The sequence below is a fragment of the Cupressus sempervirens genome, chromosome 1 (genome assembly GCF_028749045.1).
Source record: "Cupressus sempervirens isolate cs-2001-9-10 chromosome 1, ASM2874904v1, whole genome shotgun sequence".
Classification (NCBI taxonomy): Eukaryota; Viridiplantae; Streptophyta; class Pinopsida; order Cupressales; family Cupressaceae; genus Cupressus; species Cupressus sempervirens.
The window spans coordinates 83,271,569-83,291,336 of NC_143118.1; the positions used below are offsets into that span (position 1 = coordinate 83,271,569).

The 19,768-nt window shown below is 38.3% G+C and overlaps 1 protein-coding gene across 1 annotated transcript in view; it reads right to left on the minus strand.

The window, feature by feature from the left end:
* Nucleotides 1–888: 888 nt before the first annotated feature.
* Nucleotides 889–19,768, minus strand: part of LOC149576340 (Sphingomyelin synthetase family protein) — a 34,592-nt gene continuing 15,712 nt past the window's right edge. Inside the window, exons 2-4 of the mRNA XM_089816907.1 lie at nt 6,128–6,522; nt 1,486–1,691; nt 889–1,393 (exon numbers count right to left, since the gene is read on the minus strand). Of these exons, the coding sequence (XP_089673033.1) occupies nt 1,001–1,393; nt 1,486–1,691; nt 6,128–6,522 (994 nt within the window). The 3' untranslated portion in view covers nt 889–1,000. The remainder of the gene's footprint in view (nt 1,394–1,485; nt 1,692–6,127; nt 6,523–19,768) is intronic.

A 19,768-nucleotide genomic window follows, 5' to 3' on the forward strand; every position in this document is an offset into this window, starting at 1 on the left:
TTTCACTTTGCAAATTGTTGTCTTTCGGATTTGTTCAAGGGTTTCAGAAAACCAGGCCCTGAGGAACATGCACTTCTTCATTGTTCCAGCATTCTGAGGTGGTAAAAGATCCATTTAAGTTTGCAATCAGAATTGGCTTCATTCAGAAGCCATATGTGTACATAATTGGTGAAGCTTTGAGAGGTTGAGTGTCAAATCAAAGGGGTCATAGCTGTTGTTGGCAGCATTGCTAGAGGGCAGACTATTCACATTGCAGGTCATACCTTCCCAGCAATTTGTGATCTGTATGCATGGCATGGTGATTCTCCTTGGCAGAAAAAGCCTGTAACTTTGTGCCTCCCTTTGTCCAATCTTGGACGTCTTGCATCATAGAAGGTTTGGCTTACATTTTGTGGGGGTGAAATCATCAATTCGCAAGCTGTGCGACTAGTTCCAAATTTTCTGCATATTCGCAGACTCTCTCCAAAATTTAATAAGTCAATATTCTCTGCATTGTATTTATCTCTCTTTTAATAAGAAACATTTCCAGCTCTTAATTCGCAAGCTGTGCGACTAGTTCCAAATTTTCTGCATATTTGCATACTCTTTCTAAAAATTTATAAGTCAATCTTCCTCTGCATTGTATATATCTCTCTTTCAATAAGAAACATTTCCAGCTCTTAACATTTGCAATTTAGTTTCAGATTTTTCCTTTATGCAAAGCATAGTTTGTTTATTGTCGATTATCATCAAACCCTCCAAAACCAAAAAAAATACAAAACATTAAAAAGCAAAAAAAGAATTACATCATTTCAATTTGGGATAAGATTGAACCAGCGGGGGTCTTTACAAATTCCCACCACTGTAAGCTTTTCTGTCAAAGAAGGCCTGGAATATCGAGCATAGAGATTTAAAAAATTAATTAGTCAATTAAAAAATCTTAGGCTGATTCCATGTTGAAAGGGTACAGTTAACATGGCAAACCGCAAAACAACTCAAAAACAAAATCTAAATGAAACAGTCATCCATCTGCAGTTAAAGTAAAGGCTAAAAGTCCAATGCCAAGTGAGAAAATTATGACAATGGCGGCAAACCCCAAAAGGGCTTGTTTTGTCGGATTTTGATCTTGAACAGGATTATTCAATTCATATAACATCTCCCGTACCTTGTCTAGATCAGCATCTTTAGCTGCCTGAACCAACCTTCCTTCTATTTGAGCAAGTTGCTCTAATCTCAATGTTTTAGATTGATCCTTTGCAGACCAAAAGAGATTGATAGTCCTCCATAACAAAATCCCCACATATATAGCCACAATACAATCAACACTATAGTGATGTCTCTCACGTATTTCCCTTTGCGTGCTATGCAGTACTAGAAACCATATTCCTGCCGACGTCCAGCCTGGGTATGCTTCCTGCAAGCAACAGTTAGAGCATGATCTTATTAAGCAACAACACAAAAAAGTTCGAACTGGGTAATGGAAGGATGCTCAAGAAAAAGACATACTGTCCAGGCCATTGCTGTAAGTACGGCAACAAGCATGTGACCACTATAAATAAGATCATTGCAGCCACCACCAGTTCTCTTAAGAGTGCTGAACCATGATGTACCATCACCTGACAGCACTGCACTTGATGGCCTCAAAATGTTGACTAAGAATTTCATCCGCCCCCATTCTGGTATGATTTCAGCTGGATAATCACCAATGGGTGCTGCAATGTTTCACAATTAAATAATTCAGTCACTTGAAGCATGAAAAAAATTGATAGAAACTCAAGTGAAAGTTTCTCATCCTATGATGTAAATAAGGAATCAGTTTTGGAAGTGTTTCTGGTAAGACAATTAACAATAAGACATCATGATATATATATGATTAACATTGAACAATAGATGCATGCTCATCTGATTCAATCTTTTCCCCAAAAGAAGTTCTCCAATTCCAATTCAAATGGAGGTTTGCAACTAAAAGAGTCATTACTTCTATTAAAATTGAAAGATTTATAATTAAATGAAGTCAGAGAGTACAAAACGGCAAGTATTGCTATTTCAACGTGTTTTCCTGGAGTCTGGTAACATCCCAGACATTATTCTACTGTTCTCTGCATAAATGTCATCTCATGCCTAAACTATCTCATAAAGCATACACCAGAGTGAAACCGTCACTATTAACAAGAATTAAAAATACAACAGCAGCTTGACAGAAATAAAACTACCACTGTTACACGTCCACCAAACTGTGCAAATCAACAGTTTTCAAACTGCCATTGACAATTACAAAACTGCGCCTCCATAATTCATAGAGACTTATAACTTGTTGAGATCATAACTTTTGCTTAGAGGCTATAGATAGGGAGCTCTTTAAACAAAATACACAGCTATTCAAGAGTAATACAAATATATGGTGATATCAAAAGTTTGATGAAGTATAACCCATGTTTCACTCTGTGCAAGTTGATGGTGTGCAATATTGTCATTTGTAAGTTTTTCTCTCTTTTACTTATCTTGACATGTGCTTTAGTCGGAGAATTTTAGTGACTTCCAAGCGTGCATCATATCAAGTATGGGATCTGAGCATTATCAAGCAAAAGGCACATGGATCAACTATGGATGGTTAGATGATTGGTCTTGGTGTCATATTTGTAATAACTTACAACAGTCATTATCTTTGACTTCTTCTCATGTTTCAGGAGTGGAATGCGTCAAGGAGGGATGACATATTATGCAACTAAGGATATGATATTATAAAGTATTTAAGTGGATGGAGATTCAAACATGTGGCACACATCTCTGAAGTTGACCATATTGGGTCATATGATTAATTTGTGTAATTAATTATATCAAGAGTTGAGTAGGCCTTCTTTAGGATTTACCCTTCCATTGTATTAGTAGGAGGTATATATAAAGGGGTGATTATCATTGTAAGAGATACGTATGATATATGATATTATATTTGCAATCTCTAGGAAACATAGCATGGAGCAGCTTCTTCCATAAGGAGTGTTGTCTGGTATTACCCTACCAAGGGTTTACTAGATTTTTCCGTATATTGGATATCAGGACATATTGGCCCATGTATACCTCATGTCATGTAAGAACATGTGTATCTTATCAACTTTTTAGGTCAAATCCAAAAAATTCAACCTGAACCGAAACCAATAACTTAGATAAAAACAGAACAAGTACCCAAGATGTCCCCATATTTCTCAAGCCAAGTGGCAATGTCCCCATTTTTCCACTTGCATTTAGGGAAGTAAATAGAAAACAAAACAATAATTAAGCATAGTATATAGATACACATATACATATATATACACACATACACATTATAGCAAGATGAAGTCACTCCTAAATTCTCCCAGTGCTAGTATTTTTGAAACAAATTTGCAAGCTTCAAGATCAAATTAACTATAAAGGATGACATGATGCTAGCTAGGTGGGAATATGTAGAAGATCCAAGGTGTTAACGTAAGATCCATAATGCCCTATATTGATTGGGCTTCGGTAAATTCTTCCTACTTAACCATAATATTCTTGTCCCCTTGAACTTTAGCACTCACTGCATCATTAAACTCTATAGTCTCATCATCATCCTTTGCTGCAGTGTACTTCCTTGTACTCTTCCATTAAAGAAAGCGGGGTGAATTCTTGACTATTCTTCTCACTAGGGGAAAACGTGAAGGATGTCAATAAGAAGAACACACATCAATCAAGGATGCAACCATACACGAAAGCATCCACATTAATTCAACCACAAGACATTGGGTTTAGGCTAGGACTATTTTGCCCCAAAGAAGATCATTTAAGGACAGCATTTTGCTTGGAAACAGAAATGCCACCAATTCCCCCCAAGATTCATCAAATTTTATAGTTTTAGGAATCAAATAATAACTATGGAATCATAAGGTCCCTCCGTTACGCTGATAAGCCCTTTGAACTAATTCAATCAAGGCATGGCTGGCTTTCAAATGACAAGGATGTTGTTAATACAGAAACTGCAATAACAAGCTTGGAATGCTTTTTTTTTTCAGTCCAATTATGAATTATGCATATTGCTCCCCTTTCACATTCCACTGTGCTTTCTAAAGTTTTGGTTGGCAGAAAAGGGAGAAGTCTTGGTCCTTGGCTCAACCTTCATTTCGTTGTGAAGTATAACCCATGTTTAACAATAAAGTCAAACTAGATCAAGTGCTTATGGTGGACTTGGGTGATGAGGTAAGTCTTAAATTTCGCTGCAACATGTAAAGTTTCTGCAAATTTATATGATCAGACTTTGATAGTAACTTCTGTATTGTTTGCTGTTCTTGATCTTCCTTCTATCTGACTTGAAAAGAGATGTCAATATCAATTGTTATTGTGCAATGTATTTGTCTCAGCAAGTATTCGAGTATAGGCAGAATTGCTTAAAGGAGCAGACTTATTCTTCTTGTGTGCCCTTTAACTACAACCACACCTTGTATAAATATCTTAACCAAAGGGCATGTCCCTTGAAGGGACATAACCCCATCTAGGTCGGCCCAATCACTGCATTCTCATAATCAGCGCCCAAGGAGATATTGTTTTAGCAAACAAGTATAACTAAAATTAGTTAAGATAAATGCTTAACACACAATCATCTAGAAAATCGCCGATCATGCCTAGTCAAGGAGCAATGTATTTATAAGCCATCATAAGGTATTATATGAAAGATAAGGTCTGTGCGATCTGCACACTCATATCTGTATGATGATTGAAGTTATAATTTTAACACAACAGGGAGCTTTAGTTTGTAAATTTACAATTTCTGACACAATTTGGTGAAATTAAATGATCAGCACTAAAGGATGGTTCTGATTAGTGTGCACTTCCTATACAAACAGGGATATTCTTCTTAAGAGTGGTCCCTAATTTTGAGACAAAGCATAGTGAGGATTAACTTGGTTTCTAGAATTCAATCCTCAATCGACTTCTCTTCCCAACTGCCCAACATGGGTCAAGTTCCCCAGTTTTCCCCTATAAAGCTAGTCTAAAACTTGACTTTATTCTATTGAAGACTCCCTGGGAAAGCTTATTGCTATCCCAGAACTAGATAGATGTTCACTCACTTCATGTGTCGAAATTTTGGTTGGGATAGATTTCACAAATAAGTTCGCCTAAAGAAATTTATCTAAGAGAGGGGGAAATGATTTGGATACAACACATTGATTATGAAGGTTTACCCTTCAAGTTTAAATCTTGTTTGCTAGGGGTCATTCTGTGGTTTGGTATGAGTATAGACATCAATTGGTTGAGGCTGTTGTGGTTTTGCATGGTGTGGCTATTGAGGATTTTTCCTATTCTAATTCCTCTAATGATGATTCTTCAATTGCTCTAGAGATTCCTCCCAAGTCTCCTTCTGTGCAGGCCAATGTAAATAGTGAGGCACCTCCTTCTACAATGGTGGGTATCAAAGTGCAACATTCCTCTCCTAACCGGTAGCCCAACAAGTCTACTAGTTCTCCCTGCTGAGGTTCATTCATTACCTTCTTAGGGTCCTAAGGATTTTGAAGAATGGATCTCTGTGGTTAGACAAAGGAGGAAAGTTCTCTAGGTAACAATGAGGACAGTAGGATGATCCTACAGTCACATAATAAAAAGGGTTAAAGTTGTATTGCTCATATGCTTCTCTTCAGTTTATGCTTGCAGAAATACAAAAAGCATTAAGAGCTTGGGAAGGGAGCCTCTTTCTGTGACCTCTCTTGCTCAGATCCAAGTTGAAAATTCTTAAGTCTACTTATTAACTAACAAATTAACTAATATATTAGTTAATTTGTTAGTTAATAAGTAAACTTAAGAATTTTCAACTTGGATATATATATATATATATATATTTTTTAAAGACATCCATTTTAAAAAATTATATATTTGTTCCAAATTTAAATAGTTTTACAGATGTATATGTATGTATACAGTATATATATGAGAGAGAAGTAGAGAGTTGAGGTTTAATTTTACTAGCCTCCCTCCACCATTTGCAAAATCCACATAATAATAATCCATTTTGGAAATCAATTCCCCTGTACCCTATCCCAAAATTCATGGAAACATTAACAAAATGTTATACTGAAACAAATTTAAAATGGTATTTCAAAAGGCTAAAAAAATTGGACATGATTTTCATGGATTTGCTCACCATTACTCATATCTTCTTGAAGCAGCTGACGAATCATATTAGGATCAGATGCATAAGGCACATAATATTTCTGTAACCAAGGATGAGGATGGTTAGGAATTTCAAATCGAGCAGAAGCACACCACGGTCTTGCAGAAGGCAGGATTGTTGAGAGAAACGTTATAACCCTTAGTAGTCGGCCAACAGCCATAGTGATCATATACCTGGCTCCAAGCCCTAAACCAGGAGCTTTAACACAGTCAAACAAAACTGAAAATGCAAGCATCAGGAACAACATCAAGTAATGATGTAAACCAATAAGGGGAGCCCTCAACACTTGCACCACTACTGTTGGAAGCTTTTCATTCAAAGCTAAAAATAGCCACTGTCCTGTGTCAGGAAGAGGAAGTGCTGTCCTGAAACCAATAAAAATAATTATACATTAAAAGCCATTCAATAAGGGAAAATCAGAAACCAATAGAGCAACTTCAGCACTTAACTAGGAGAAAAAAAGAAAATATTGAAACATTCCATGAAACAGAAGAAAAAGAAATAAATAAGGCCACCAAAATGTTTTCCTGAGTTCATGGTCTACAGATCCAATGAGGACAAACAAGCATTTACTTGCATCAGGGTGGGACAAGTCTTAAAAAGACCCTATTTATTTATTAAATACCAAGTAAGATAGATTTCGCACATGCTAATGAATCATAGATTTTCCCCCATGGCTTGAAGAGAATTGAAGTGTCAATTCTCTTCAGGGCTTTCTGTTAGAACTATGAATAAACATAATAAACAAAGGATTGCTAACGTGTCAACCATAGACTTGCATTTCTCTGTTCTATGATAGCTTCATTAAAAGCTAAAAGAAAACATCTATGTTGTACCATTAAAATCATCTATTAGAATATTCTTGTCGGTTTATTTTTGTGAAAATCCAAACAAAATGATAAAAAGTGTAGGGGAAAACCCTGACAAACGTAGACCCCTGTATTAATCTCAACAGCCAAAAAAAAAAGGCAAAAATTGTCACCATATAAGCATAACTGGGAACTTTGGGAGTCCAGATCAAGAATTAACCATAAATGGGAAAGGGGTCAGCCCAATAACATAATAAAGAAGGCAAAATAATTCTTCTTAATTTTGATGGATCTAGGAAGATCATTTCTCATTCAAGGGTCCAAAACTTTGATACCTACCTATCTTTTAAACCTCATAATGAAAGAAAACGTCATCAAATTCATCATCCTACACTTAGTTGTTTCTCACAATTGGTGGCACCATGGTCTGATTTCACAAGGCCATCAAAACATAACATCCTATAATGACTTCACCAACAAACTCATTGAGAGATTTAATAAAAAATTCTTGGACCCGCATTTCAAAGAATCAACCCGATCAAGGCAACAAGAGACCATGGAGGACTATGTGACAGAAGTCCAAAAGCTCTATGCCATGGTCCCCGGTATAACCGAAAAGAGATTCAAATACCTGTTTACGGAGGGACTGTTGAACTATCCGGGGCTTAGTAAGTGCCTTTAGTCCTACCACTCTCCAAGATGCAATCCTAAAAGCCTAACGATTTGATACCACTAATACAAGGGATAAAGGTAACTTTAAAAATAAATCATCAAGAGATAAATCCTTCTATATGGAAGACAGGAAAAAAAGAACATTTCCTCCCAGAGATGATGGTGAAAAACTTTGAAGAGAAAATTTATGTTAGAGGTGCAAGGAAAATTGGGTGCATGGATATGTTTGTAAGCAAGAAGAACCTCAAAAGAAAGATCTGTTTAAACTGCAAAGAGAAATGGAGGCCAAAACATGCATGTGGAAAAAGAAGCCAAGTACACATTATAGAGGCATTACCTTACAAGGAAGCAGGATAAGAAGTAGAAGAAGAAAAAGAATATTGAAGCAAGAAAACAAGGTATGATAAGGAAGATCTTAAAAGTATCCAATCAAAAAGAATGAAGGACAATAAAGCAATAGAGCTTTGTGGAGGAGAAAATGTAGTAATTATGACACCCTTACATCCTCAAGACCTAGAATGAGATTATACAATCAATCTCCACAATTAAAAATTATCATATGTCAACTTATCTCTTCATTAGACCCCTAAGATTTCCTCGTCAAGCAAATGGAAACCTTCATAGAACATCACATAGATCTATGTCATATTGCTAAACCTCATCATATGTGAAAAGACTCACCCTCGCTTCAACTCACAAAGATATCCAATGTGCAAACATATGGCCAACCTAATTAGTTTTTCCAAATACAACTACCACTATTATAGGATGGCCTTGATAGTTTTACACGAAAGATGAGTGAAAACTTGTCTTAAATTAAACCTTGCCAGATTGCAAATATTAGCTATAACTTATTACCTTAGTTACCGAGTTGTGCACCCTATCCCTTCCTTCAGAATCAGATCCGTTTGGGTTTGGATCTTGGTGTGTGGTGCGCACAGATGCTCAATCAAATGCCTCCCTAAGAAAGAAGTATTTTCTTTAATTTTTACAAAAGGGGACATGACAAATCCCCTGTAATGTCCCCATTTTAGCAGTTGACCAAGTGTGTGTGCGTTAGCCTTGTTCTACATGGTCCCAAGGGCTAATGAAGGGTTTAATGGGATCCTGGAGTGTTTTGGCCTAGTCATTTCCAGTTTGGGCCAAAACGAAGTTGATTTACTCAGTTTCAGGCATACTTACTATTTTTAGTAAGTCGGCAGGACACAGTGCAAGTCAATTTTGGTGATTGGATTCGATACTCCTCGATGAGAGCTTTCCGATGAGCTATCACTAGCATTATTCGGAGTCCGATTGCTAATACATTTTAATGCCTGGAGTTTTATTAAAGTAACGTCTAATTTAATTGTAAAATATTAAAGTGTTACTTTAATATTTATTTTATGGTGATGTGTACCCAAGGGAGACATGAGGGGTATTTTAATATATGTTTTATATATTACACATCTTTTATCCCACATTGCCCAAATGAGTTGAGCGGACCCTTGGAAATAGAATAAAAAGAAGCATTTGTGGCTTCATTAGGCAGGTTGAATATGAGAAGAAATTGGTGTGTGAGTTGCAGCTCCGTTCTTGGCATTTGAGGATGTCTATCCTCTCTTGTAACATTCTAGACGTCATTCCCTTGGGGTTTGGCCTTTGGAATTCTTTGTTATTGGCTTCATTATCAGGCAGTTTAGTTGCATTTCTGACTACAGGCAGATTTGGTATTTTGCTCATATCTTCTTCACTACTTGTCCGACGCTTATGCCGCTTGGAGGGAATGGTATTATGAAGGTAGTGGACTGATTGAAAGACAAAGTATTGTAGCAGCAAGTTCGTAAGCATGGGCTGGAGTATTATGTCAATACTGCTGAAGTAATTAGTGAGTTGATAAATCTGCCATGTATTTGGTTTTATGAATTCTGAAAATAACATTTTATTAGCAGCAGTTCATTTCCACTTTGCATATCATTGTAGTTTCTTTCTTGTTTATGTTATATGATACCAATTCCATGCACGAAACACAACAAACAATAAACGTTTGATTTCCGGAGTTATAAGGGGTTTAAAACATTAAACGGAGAAATAAGAAGTTGAATGCAAACTGTTTGACATAATTCCTTTCAGCAATTTGGTTTAGTTTTTTGGGACATCCAGGGGTGCCCATTACAGTGGTATCAGAGCTATAAGTCCTGCCATCCTGTGGAGTTCTTATAGGGAATTTGGAACAGCCGGATAGAGGGAAAAAGTAAGTAAAAAAACACAGGCTAAGCATTTATGTTTGAGCATAGGACAGGGGTCTTATAATTTCCGCGATACCAGAGCAAGACAAAATAGGATTTCAGACTTGCAAAGCAAACAGTCTAGTACATCCGTACAGGTGGACATTGAATCCAACCATATAGACACAGAGGAGATATTCTTTGATCAGGACAATAATATGGGTGATCGAGATGACAGGAATACAGGATTAGGCGGAGGCAGAAATGCTGGTCCAGATCAGGGGGAGGTACTGTTCAGACAGTTACTGGATACATTAGAGCAGGGGTAGCGTATGCAGCAGGAGCAGAATAGGCGAATGGACATGATGTTGCAGCTCATGGCTAGACAGATGGGTGTCAATATTAATCCAGGTGATGCTAACAACAGAAACAATAACGAGGGAAACAATAACAACGAGGGAAACAATAACCATGGAGGCCAAGGCAACAACAATGGTCCTGAGAATAACATTAATGGTAATAATGGACACGGCAACAATGGGAATGAGGCTGATAACTTTAGACACGTTGCACGCCCAGCGCGGGCTGCGAGCTCGAGACCTCTTCTACCCACTTTCCCACCCAGAGATCCGGTTCAACCAGTAAACGAACCGCAGATTATCGAGTTACAGGATCAGTTCAGGAGGGACTGGGAGGCTAGTGGACCGGAGTTTCAGGCGGATATTTCTCTTAGAGATTATATGGACTTGAGGATGAGACACGTACCTAAAGCAGGAGGGAGGAATCAAAACTTTGAGCTGAGGAAGAAAGTTGGAAAACTTTCTTTACCTTATTATGATGCTTCAGGGAAGATGACTGCACGAGCTTGGGTGCAGAAGGTAGATACATACTTGCAGCTAAATCCTATGCCTGAGGAGAAGGCTATCAAGTATGCGGCTATGCACTTGGATGGCGTTGCACATGAATGGTGGCATCATGGCATGGTGACTTTGGGGCATAATCAGATTACATCCTATGAGGAATTCACCGAAACATTAATTGAGAGATTTGACACTAAGGATCCCGAGTTACATTTCAAGGAGCTAGCACAGTTAAAACAGTCAGATTCTGTGGATGCTTACATTGCCGAGTTTCAACGCTTGTCTGTACTTGTTACTGATATCTCTCCTAGGAGATTGGTGGTGTTATTTTGTGATGGTCTTGCTGATCCATTACGAGGTTGGGTGAAGGGACATGATCCACTCCCCTTAGCTGAAGCAACTAAAAAGGCACGAGATTTAGCCCCTTCGGTATACAAAGGAAAAAACCATTCAACAGATTCTTCCTACCGCAAGGACAAAGACAAAAAACCGTTTCAGAAAGAGTATAGCAAACCCAAAGAAGGATCAAAAGGACTAGACAATGAAACCTTGAATGAACTTCGAAAGAAGCTGTGCTTCCATTGTAGAGAGCCTTGGGACTTATCTCATAAATGTTCTCTCAAGGCTAAGGCAAATCAAATGGAGTATTTTTCAGCAGAAGAGTCAGAGTCAGAAGGGGAGGATCAGCACTCCGATTCAGATGAGGGTAACACTATAGAGGAGAGCAACATTCCTAAGGATGATAGATCGTTGGCATGCTTGACAGGGGCCCAAAAGGCAATCACATTTAAGGTCAGGGGTACTATCCAGGGGCAGAAAGTGATATCTCTTATTAACGCTGGGGCTACACATAACTTCATAGATGCATAGTTGGTAGCCAGGAGAGGGTTACAGACAGAGAAGCATGATGAGTTTAGAGTCATGGTGGCTAACGGTGATAATTTATTATGCACTCGGAAGATATCTAATCTTCGCATCAGGTTTGGAGATGGCTACGAGTTGGAGGATGAGTTCTATGTTGTGGACATGGGAGATTATGATGTCATCCTCGGCATGACATGGATGGCTTCACTAGTTGAGTTCACACTCAATCTAGCGAAATTGGAGATGCGATTCCAACATGAGGGCAGAACTGTGGTACTTAGAGGACTTTCAGATGGAGGTTGCAGAGTAGTGTCCTTGAGGAGAATGCAGAGACTTTTTCGTCATGATGACATAGAGTGGGCGGTAGAATGCTACATTATGCCAACTTTACCAGAGCCACAAGAAAACAGTCATCCACCAGATATCCAGAAGATACTTGATAGACACACTAAAGTATTTAGCGATATTCCTCATGGGGTTCCTCCTGACAGAGGGACGGAACATGTTATTGAGCTCGAGGAGGGAGCCAAACCAGTTATGATTACTCCCTATTGTCATCCTAAGAAACACAAGGATGAGATAGAGAAGGCGATTAAGGATTTGTTGGAGATGGGGCATATCAGGCCCAGTAAGAACCCCTTTGCTTCAGCAGTAGTATTGGTAAAGAAGAAGGATGGGACGATGCGCATGTGCATCGATTACAGGGCACTGAATAAGAAAACAATTAAAAACAGGTATCTCATTCCTAAGATTGATGAGCTGATTGATGAGTTGCATGGGGCATTGCTTCTTCACCAAAATTGATTTGCGATCCGGATACCATCAGATCAGGATGAGAGCAAAGGACATTGAGAAAACAGCCTTCCGATGTCACTATGGCCACTTTAAGTTCATGGTTATGCCATTTGGTCTAACCAATGCACCTGCTACATTTCAAAGTTGTATGAACCAGGTATTCAGGAAGCAGCTGAGGAGATTTGTCTTGATCTTCTTTGATGACATCTTGGTCTTCAATAAGACCTGGGAGGAGCACTTACATCATCTAGAGGAGGTGTTATCTATTCTGGAGAGAGAGTCATTGTATGCCAAGGAATCTAAATGTGAGTTTGGCATGACTGAGCTCCTTTACCTTGGGCATATCATTAGTGCAGATGGCGTTCGGGTTGATCCCGAAAAGATTAGAGCTATTGTAGAGTGGCCTACTCCCACAAACCTTACACAGCTTAAGGGATTCTTTGGTTTATGTGGTTTTTATAGGAGGTTTGTTAAGGGATTCTCACAGATTGCTACACCCTTGACAGATCTTACCAGGAAAGGAGCCTTCGTGTGAACAGGGGCAGCACAGAGGTGTTTTGAGCATTTCAAGCAGGTAATGTCTTCATGTCCAGTTCTAGCTCTACCGGATTTCACGAAGCCTTTTGAGCTTCATTGTGATGCATCAGGTAATGGGATTGGAGCAGTATTGATGCAGGAGAAGCATCCCATTGCATTCGAGAGTAGGAAGCTCCGAGGAGTTGAGAAAAGTTATTCTATCTATGACCGAGAGATGTTGGCCATAATGCATGCATTGGCCAAATTTCGATCATATTTGGTAGGTGGACGTTTTGTGATCAAGACTGATCACAACAGTATTAAATACTTCATGAGCCAGCGTGATCTTAATGACCGGCAACAAAAATGGGTGACTAAATTGCAAGCTTATGACTTTGACATAGAGTTTGTCAAAGGTAAGAAAAATGTGGTGGCTGATGCCTTATCTCAAAGACCTCACTTATGTGCTTTGGCAGAGATTTCAGGAGATTGGAGAGATCGGATTATAGCAGAGTATGTCGGAGATGCTTGGGCTTCTGGATTGATTTCAGGTACCATACAGGATGATCGCTATGAGGTGATAGATGGATTGATCAGAGTTCAGGACAGGGTTTATTTGATTCCATCATCACATTTGAGAGAGGCAATACTGAAGGCATTTCATGATGCACCCACAGCTGGACATCCGGGGGTCTTCAAGACCTACAGGCAGATCCGAGAGCGGTTTTCATGGAAAGGGCTCAAGGATGATGTTCAGAGGTATGTCAGGGAGTGTGTGGTTTGTCAACAAAATAAGGGAGAGCACACATTTCCTGCAGGTTTATTACAGCCCTTGCCCATTCCTGATAGGAAATGGGAAAGTATTTCGATGGACTTCATCACTGGTTTACCACGAGTACAGGGAAGGGATTGCATCTATGTGGTGGTGGACCGCTTGACGAAGTTTGCTCACTTCTTTGCTATTCCGTCCACTTACATAGCAGCACAGGTGGCAGATCTTTTCTTTAGAGAGATATTCAGGTTACATGGGCTGCCCAGATTCATTGTTAGCGACCGGGATAGTAAGTTTATGAGTGTTTTTTGGCAAGAGTTGTTTAGGTTGTGTGGTACAGATCTTACACCTAGCACTAGTTATCATCCACAAACAGATGGGCAAACAGAGATTGTGAATAAATGGGCGGAAGGATATTTGAGGAACTATGTAACTACACAACAAAAGGCTTGGATCAGATGGTTGCATATGGGAGAGTATTGTTATAACACCACTTATCATATGTCCATCAAGATGACTCCTTTTATGGCACTCTATGGTTATGAAGCACCTAGCTTCATGGATTTAGTTTTGGGGGACAGTAGAGTGCCTAAAGCCAAAAACTTATTGCAGGATAGTCAGGACATCCTGAAAGTGCTCAAAGAGAATATACAACAGGCCCAAAATCAACAGAAATTGTATGCTGATCAGCACCGAATAGAGCGTAGCTTCGAGGTAGGGGATATGGTTTACTTGAGGCTACAACCATATAGATAGTCATCGCTCAAGAAGAGCGGAGCTGAAAAGTTGAAACCTAGATTTTATGGTCCCTACAGGGTGATTCGCAAAGTGGGCAAAGTCACCTATGAGCTTGAGCTTCTAGAGGGCAATCGAGTGCACAATGTGTTTCATGTGTCTAGGCTTAAGAAAGCCATCGGTCAGAGTGTAGTGCCTTCTGCAGATTTACCCCCTTTAGATGAGGAGGGGAAGCTTGTGTTAGTACCCGAGGCTATTCTGGACACCAGAGAGAAGAAGCTTAGAAACAGGATAGTGAAGGAGTATTTGGTCAGATGGAAAGAACTGCCGGAGGAAGATTCTACATGGGAGATTGAGCAGGTTATTCAGCAGGCTAGACTGAGATTGCTTGAGGACAAGCAATTTCAAGGGGGGCGGACTGTAATGTCCCCATTTTAGCCGTTGACCAAGTGTGTGTGCGTTAGCCTTGTTCTACATGGTCCCGAGGGCTCACGAAGGGTTTAATGGGATCCTGGAGTGTTTTGGCCTAGTCATTTCCAATTTGGGCCAAAACGAAGTTGATTTACTCAGTTTCAGGCATACTTACTATTTTTAGTAAGTCGGTAGGACACAGTGCAGGTCAATTTTGGTAATTGGATTCGATACTCCTCGGTGAGAGCTTTCCGATGAGCTATCACTCACATTATTCTGAGTCCGATTGCTAATACATTTTAATGCCTGAAGTTTTATTAAAGTAACGTCTAATTTAATTGTAAAATATTAAAGTGTTACTTTAATATTTATTTTATGGTGATGTGTACCCAAGGGAGACATAAGGGGTATTTTAATATATGTTTTATATATTACACATCTTTTATCCCACATTGCCCATATGAGTTGAGCGGACCCTTGGAAATAGAATAAAAGGAAGCATTTGTGGCTTCATTAGGCAGGTTGAATATGAGAAGAAATTGGTGTGTGAGTTGCAGCTCCGTTCTTGGCATTTGAGGACGTCTATCCTCTCTTGTAACATTCTAGACGTCATTCCCTTGGGGTTTGGCCTTTCGAATTCTTTGTTATTGGCTTCATTATCAGGCAGTTTAGTTGCATTTCCGACTACAGGCAGATTTGGTATTTTGCTCATATCTTCTTCACTACTTGTCCGACGCTTATGCCGCTTGGAGGGAATGGTATTATGAAGGTAGTGGACTGATTGAAGGACAAAGTATTGTAGCAGCAAGTTCGTAAGCATGGGCTGGAGTATTATGTCAATACTGCTGAAGTAATTAGTGAGTTGATAAATCTGCCATGTATTTGGTTTTATGAATTCTGAAAATAACATTTTATTAGCAGTAGTTCATTTCCACTTTGCATATCCTTGTAGTTTCTTTCTTGTTTATGTTGTATGATACCAATTCCATGCACGAAACACAATAAACAATAAACGTTTGATTTCCGGAGTTATAAGGGGTTTAAAACATTAAGCGGAGAAATAAGAAGTTGAATGCAAACTGTTTGACATAATTCCTTTCAACAATTTGGTTTAGTTTTTTGGGACATCCAAGGGTGCCCATTACATCCCCCTCCCTAAGATTGTTTGTCCTTAAGTAATGTAAATCGGGATGCTTAAGTATCTTCAAGCTGATCTGTTCAATCATAATGAACTGTTCATAGAGCCTAGATCCCATACCTATTAAATGATGCATCTTCTGCCAAAGTATCCTATACAAACCTGAATGTGTATATCTCTCCATGCCAATATCACGAATCCTATAGTAATCCTCATATACTTTGGATATTGTACCTTCCCATCTTCTACTTGGATCATGCAATGACAACAACCATCCATTTGTCGGTGATCCACATGCTCACTCCCATAAGACCAAGTGTTGCTCTCTGCATTTACCACATATTTTTGTTGTGCCCCTCTAACCTCCAAATGGTTATGACAATAACTATTATAATTTCAAATGGATCCAATCATTTTACTCTAGGCTAGAATTCTCATGAGGTTGGACCACTCAGCTTGTATGGAAGGTAGAATGAGGTTGTAGTGAACAAATGTTTCTCCAAATCTCATCCAGAACATTAGTGTAGTAAGTGAAATAATTATTTCCTAGGAAATAAGCAATATTAAAATGATACAATAGCCGCAATACAGAAAATCCCTAGCAAAAATTAGCAGGACAGGAGCTAAGAACAGCCATACGATGCCTAAAAATATTGCAACAGTAGCATCTGACTGGTACTTACTGAGATCTGTGGTTGAACAAGTTGGCAATATGGTCTGATAGATGTCTTGATGGTTGTGATTTATGGCAACACATATTCAGTATTTCATTTATGCATTTAGAGATAGAAAATTGTCTAAGTGTTAGACAGTTTGCAGCAATACAGAGATCAGATCTTAAGGGTATGGACGACTCGTTGAGAGTTAGCTTATGTGCAGTTAAAGAAAGCTTCATGACACTGTTATGATGATGTGGTTAAGTGTGCAGATGTATACAGGCAGTACGGCGCAAGATATGATTAAAATACCAATGCGGGTATTTAACAGAGCATATCAGCAATCAGAGTTGTACGGCTTGAGGAATTATTTTGATTACAAAATAATTACTAAGTTATGATGAGCCGACTATGTGGATATTAATCCATAAGTTATTTTATATCATGTCAAGCGTGTGAACACATGAAGGCCGACTAAGCAGAGTTTTGTGAATGTGCAAGGTATAAGTAAAGATCTTATATTGCGCAGTTAGGGTGAGGTTGTGAGAAGTCATAAGATGATGTAATTGTGATACGAACTATTATGCAAGTCTTATGTGATGCGAGATCTAATGTTTGATCAGAGCAAGTGCGAGTTACAACAGTAAAGCAAATATTGTATGTATACCTATCTTGTGAAGAACTGAATTGTATTATTGCATATTAGGGCAATGGGCTCTTCTTGCATACACTGTATTTGTTCTACCAACTCCTAACAGGTTTGAGGCTTCTAACAAGGACTAGTCTCCTAACAGGGACTCGAGACACTATATGTATTTCATAGACTCCTGGGATCCTATTGTTTAGTGAATCATCTAGTGGGTATCATCCCCACCAGGGTTTTCCCTTGGCCAGGGTTTCCCTAGTTAACAAATAATGGTGTTATGAGTTATCTATGTGCATAGTTATATTTACTATTCAGCATTGTTGGTTTACTTTCATATGCGAGTTATAAAGTAATTAAAAATATATAGTTGTGAGCAAAAGTTTGTAGAATACTGATTCATCCCCCACTTCTCAGTATTCTCTATCTCTAACAATTGGTATCAAAGCAAAGTTACTTTTACTTTGAAGAGGCTTAATAGCTTAAGTAAGATCCCAATGAATATGGAACAGTCGAAGAAGAATATTGAAGAAGCTCTTGAGCAAATTGACCTTACAGAAGAAAGAGACTTGAAAGATAGATACAAAGATGCAAAAGTATACATTGGCAAACTAAAAGATGAGATTGATGAGTTGAAATCTAGCAAGGAACCAATTGCGCAGACTAGTGACAATGATGAAGTAGGAGATCTTCAGAAGGAAAATGAGATCTTGAAATATGAACTGAGAATAGTTGAGCTTAAGTTAAGTCTTAAGAAAAATGGTGGCATTAGTGAACCAGGACTGAAAACTAAGAATGCAGATCTTAAATCCCAATTAAGTCAAGTTACATCTAAATTAGATACTATCAAGATTGAACATGCTGAGTTAGAGAAATACAACATTATTGTGAAAGGAGAATTGACACAAGCTAACAACAATAGAGAAACTTTATTCCAGTAGTGAGAAGATAAATCAGCAGATATTTCATCAGAGACCCTCTTATGACAAGATGGAACTTGGATATCTAATTAGAGAGAGATCAGCCAAGAAAGTTGAAATCAAGAGAGAACCAGATCCAGTTGTTGAATCCTCTAAGGAATCTGATCTAAGTTAGGTAGAATCAAGCACATCTACTGAAGTATCAAAGGAAGTTGAGTTAATTAATTTGACAATTAAACCTTATGAACTTAAGAAAATAGAGCAAGTTGATAAACCTAAGCAAGATGAACCACCCAAGGAAGTAACACATGAATTCAGAGGTAGATGTTTCATTTGTAATGAAGTTGGACATATGAAGAGAGATTGCACAGGTAAGTCTTTTAAACCCATTACTAATTTTTATTGTTATAATTGTCATGGTTATGGACACAAGGCAATAGAATGTAAGATACCTAAATTTGATGGTAATAATGCAAATAGTAGAATCTCCAGGAATACTAACCCTGTAGGTAACAAAAGTGAAAGATCACATGACAAATCCAATAATCGAGAGACATCTATTAGAGAAAAGAACCACTTCATATTACAAGTGTAACAACCCTAGACACATTGCAAGGAATCGCAGAGCATCTAAGAATCAAAATGGAACCAATTAAAGGAGGAATGCATCTGTATGTCAGTTATGCAATAACTTTGGACGCACAGCAAAATTTTGTAGAATGGACAGAAGTAACCTTAACAAGAATCCTAATCACAAAAGGAACAACAACAAAGATAATAGAAGGAATGGGAATGGAAGTGATAACAGTCAAAAAGAAGCAATTAAGGAACATGTCGATGAGTTCAAGGAAGCATTTGTGAAAGCTTGTAACCCAGAGAGTTCACGTACAGTATTAAAAGAACAATACTTTGATGCATGTGATGGAAAATTGAAGTCACTGATTGTTTGTGGCTCATCCTACTTGAATTGAGCAGTTCTAGCAGAGACAGAGCATTAGTTGGTCAAAACTGATGTTAGAGAGCGAGTTAGAGGTTGCACAGTTAACAGAAGGTAGAAGACAGAGAGGAAGCTATGATCGAGTGCGCAAGTCTTGATATGATCGCAACAAGCAGAAATTGTGAAAACAAGGTTACTGGTAAACAGAGACAGTATTTTGAATTTGTGGTAGATACGCATTTAATGCGCAGTATGATTTGAAATGATTTAAGGATCGAAAGCAAGATTGAGTGTACCATTTGTTCATGTGAAGTGTCTTGAGTGAATTGAAGAGCAATTTGACAATGAATTGAAGTGCGAAGTAAAATTTTTGAGAAGCTGAAAGTTGCAAAAGCCCTAAATTGCAAATTTGAGGTATTTTAGAGAATATTGAATCCAGTTTACTCCAGTATTTACAGATTACAAAGCTATGGCTAGTCAAAGATTGTATGATGTAAGTGATAGACTGAGGTACGAATCCAAGAAACGCCCATTTGTTTCTTTATTGGATGATCCGTTAGGCGCATTTTCGCAAGTTCCGGAAAATTTGTTACACGTAGAAGATATCAAAAGTTATATACACTATAAGATTGAGAGCATTGGTGATGATGAGATTCATAGAGATTTAGGTGATATGTGT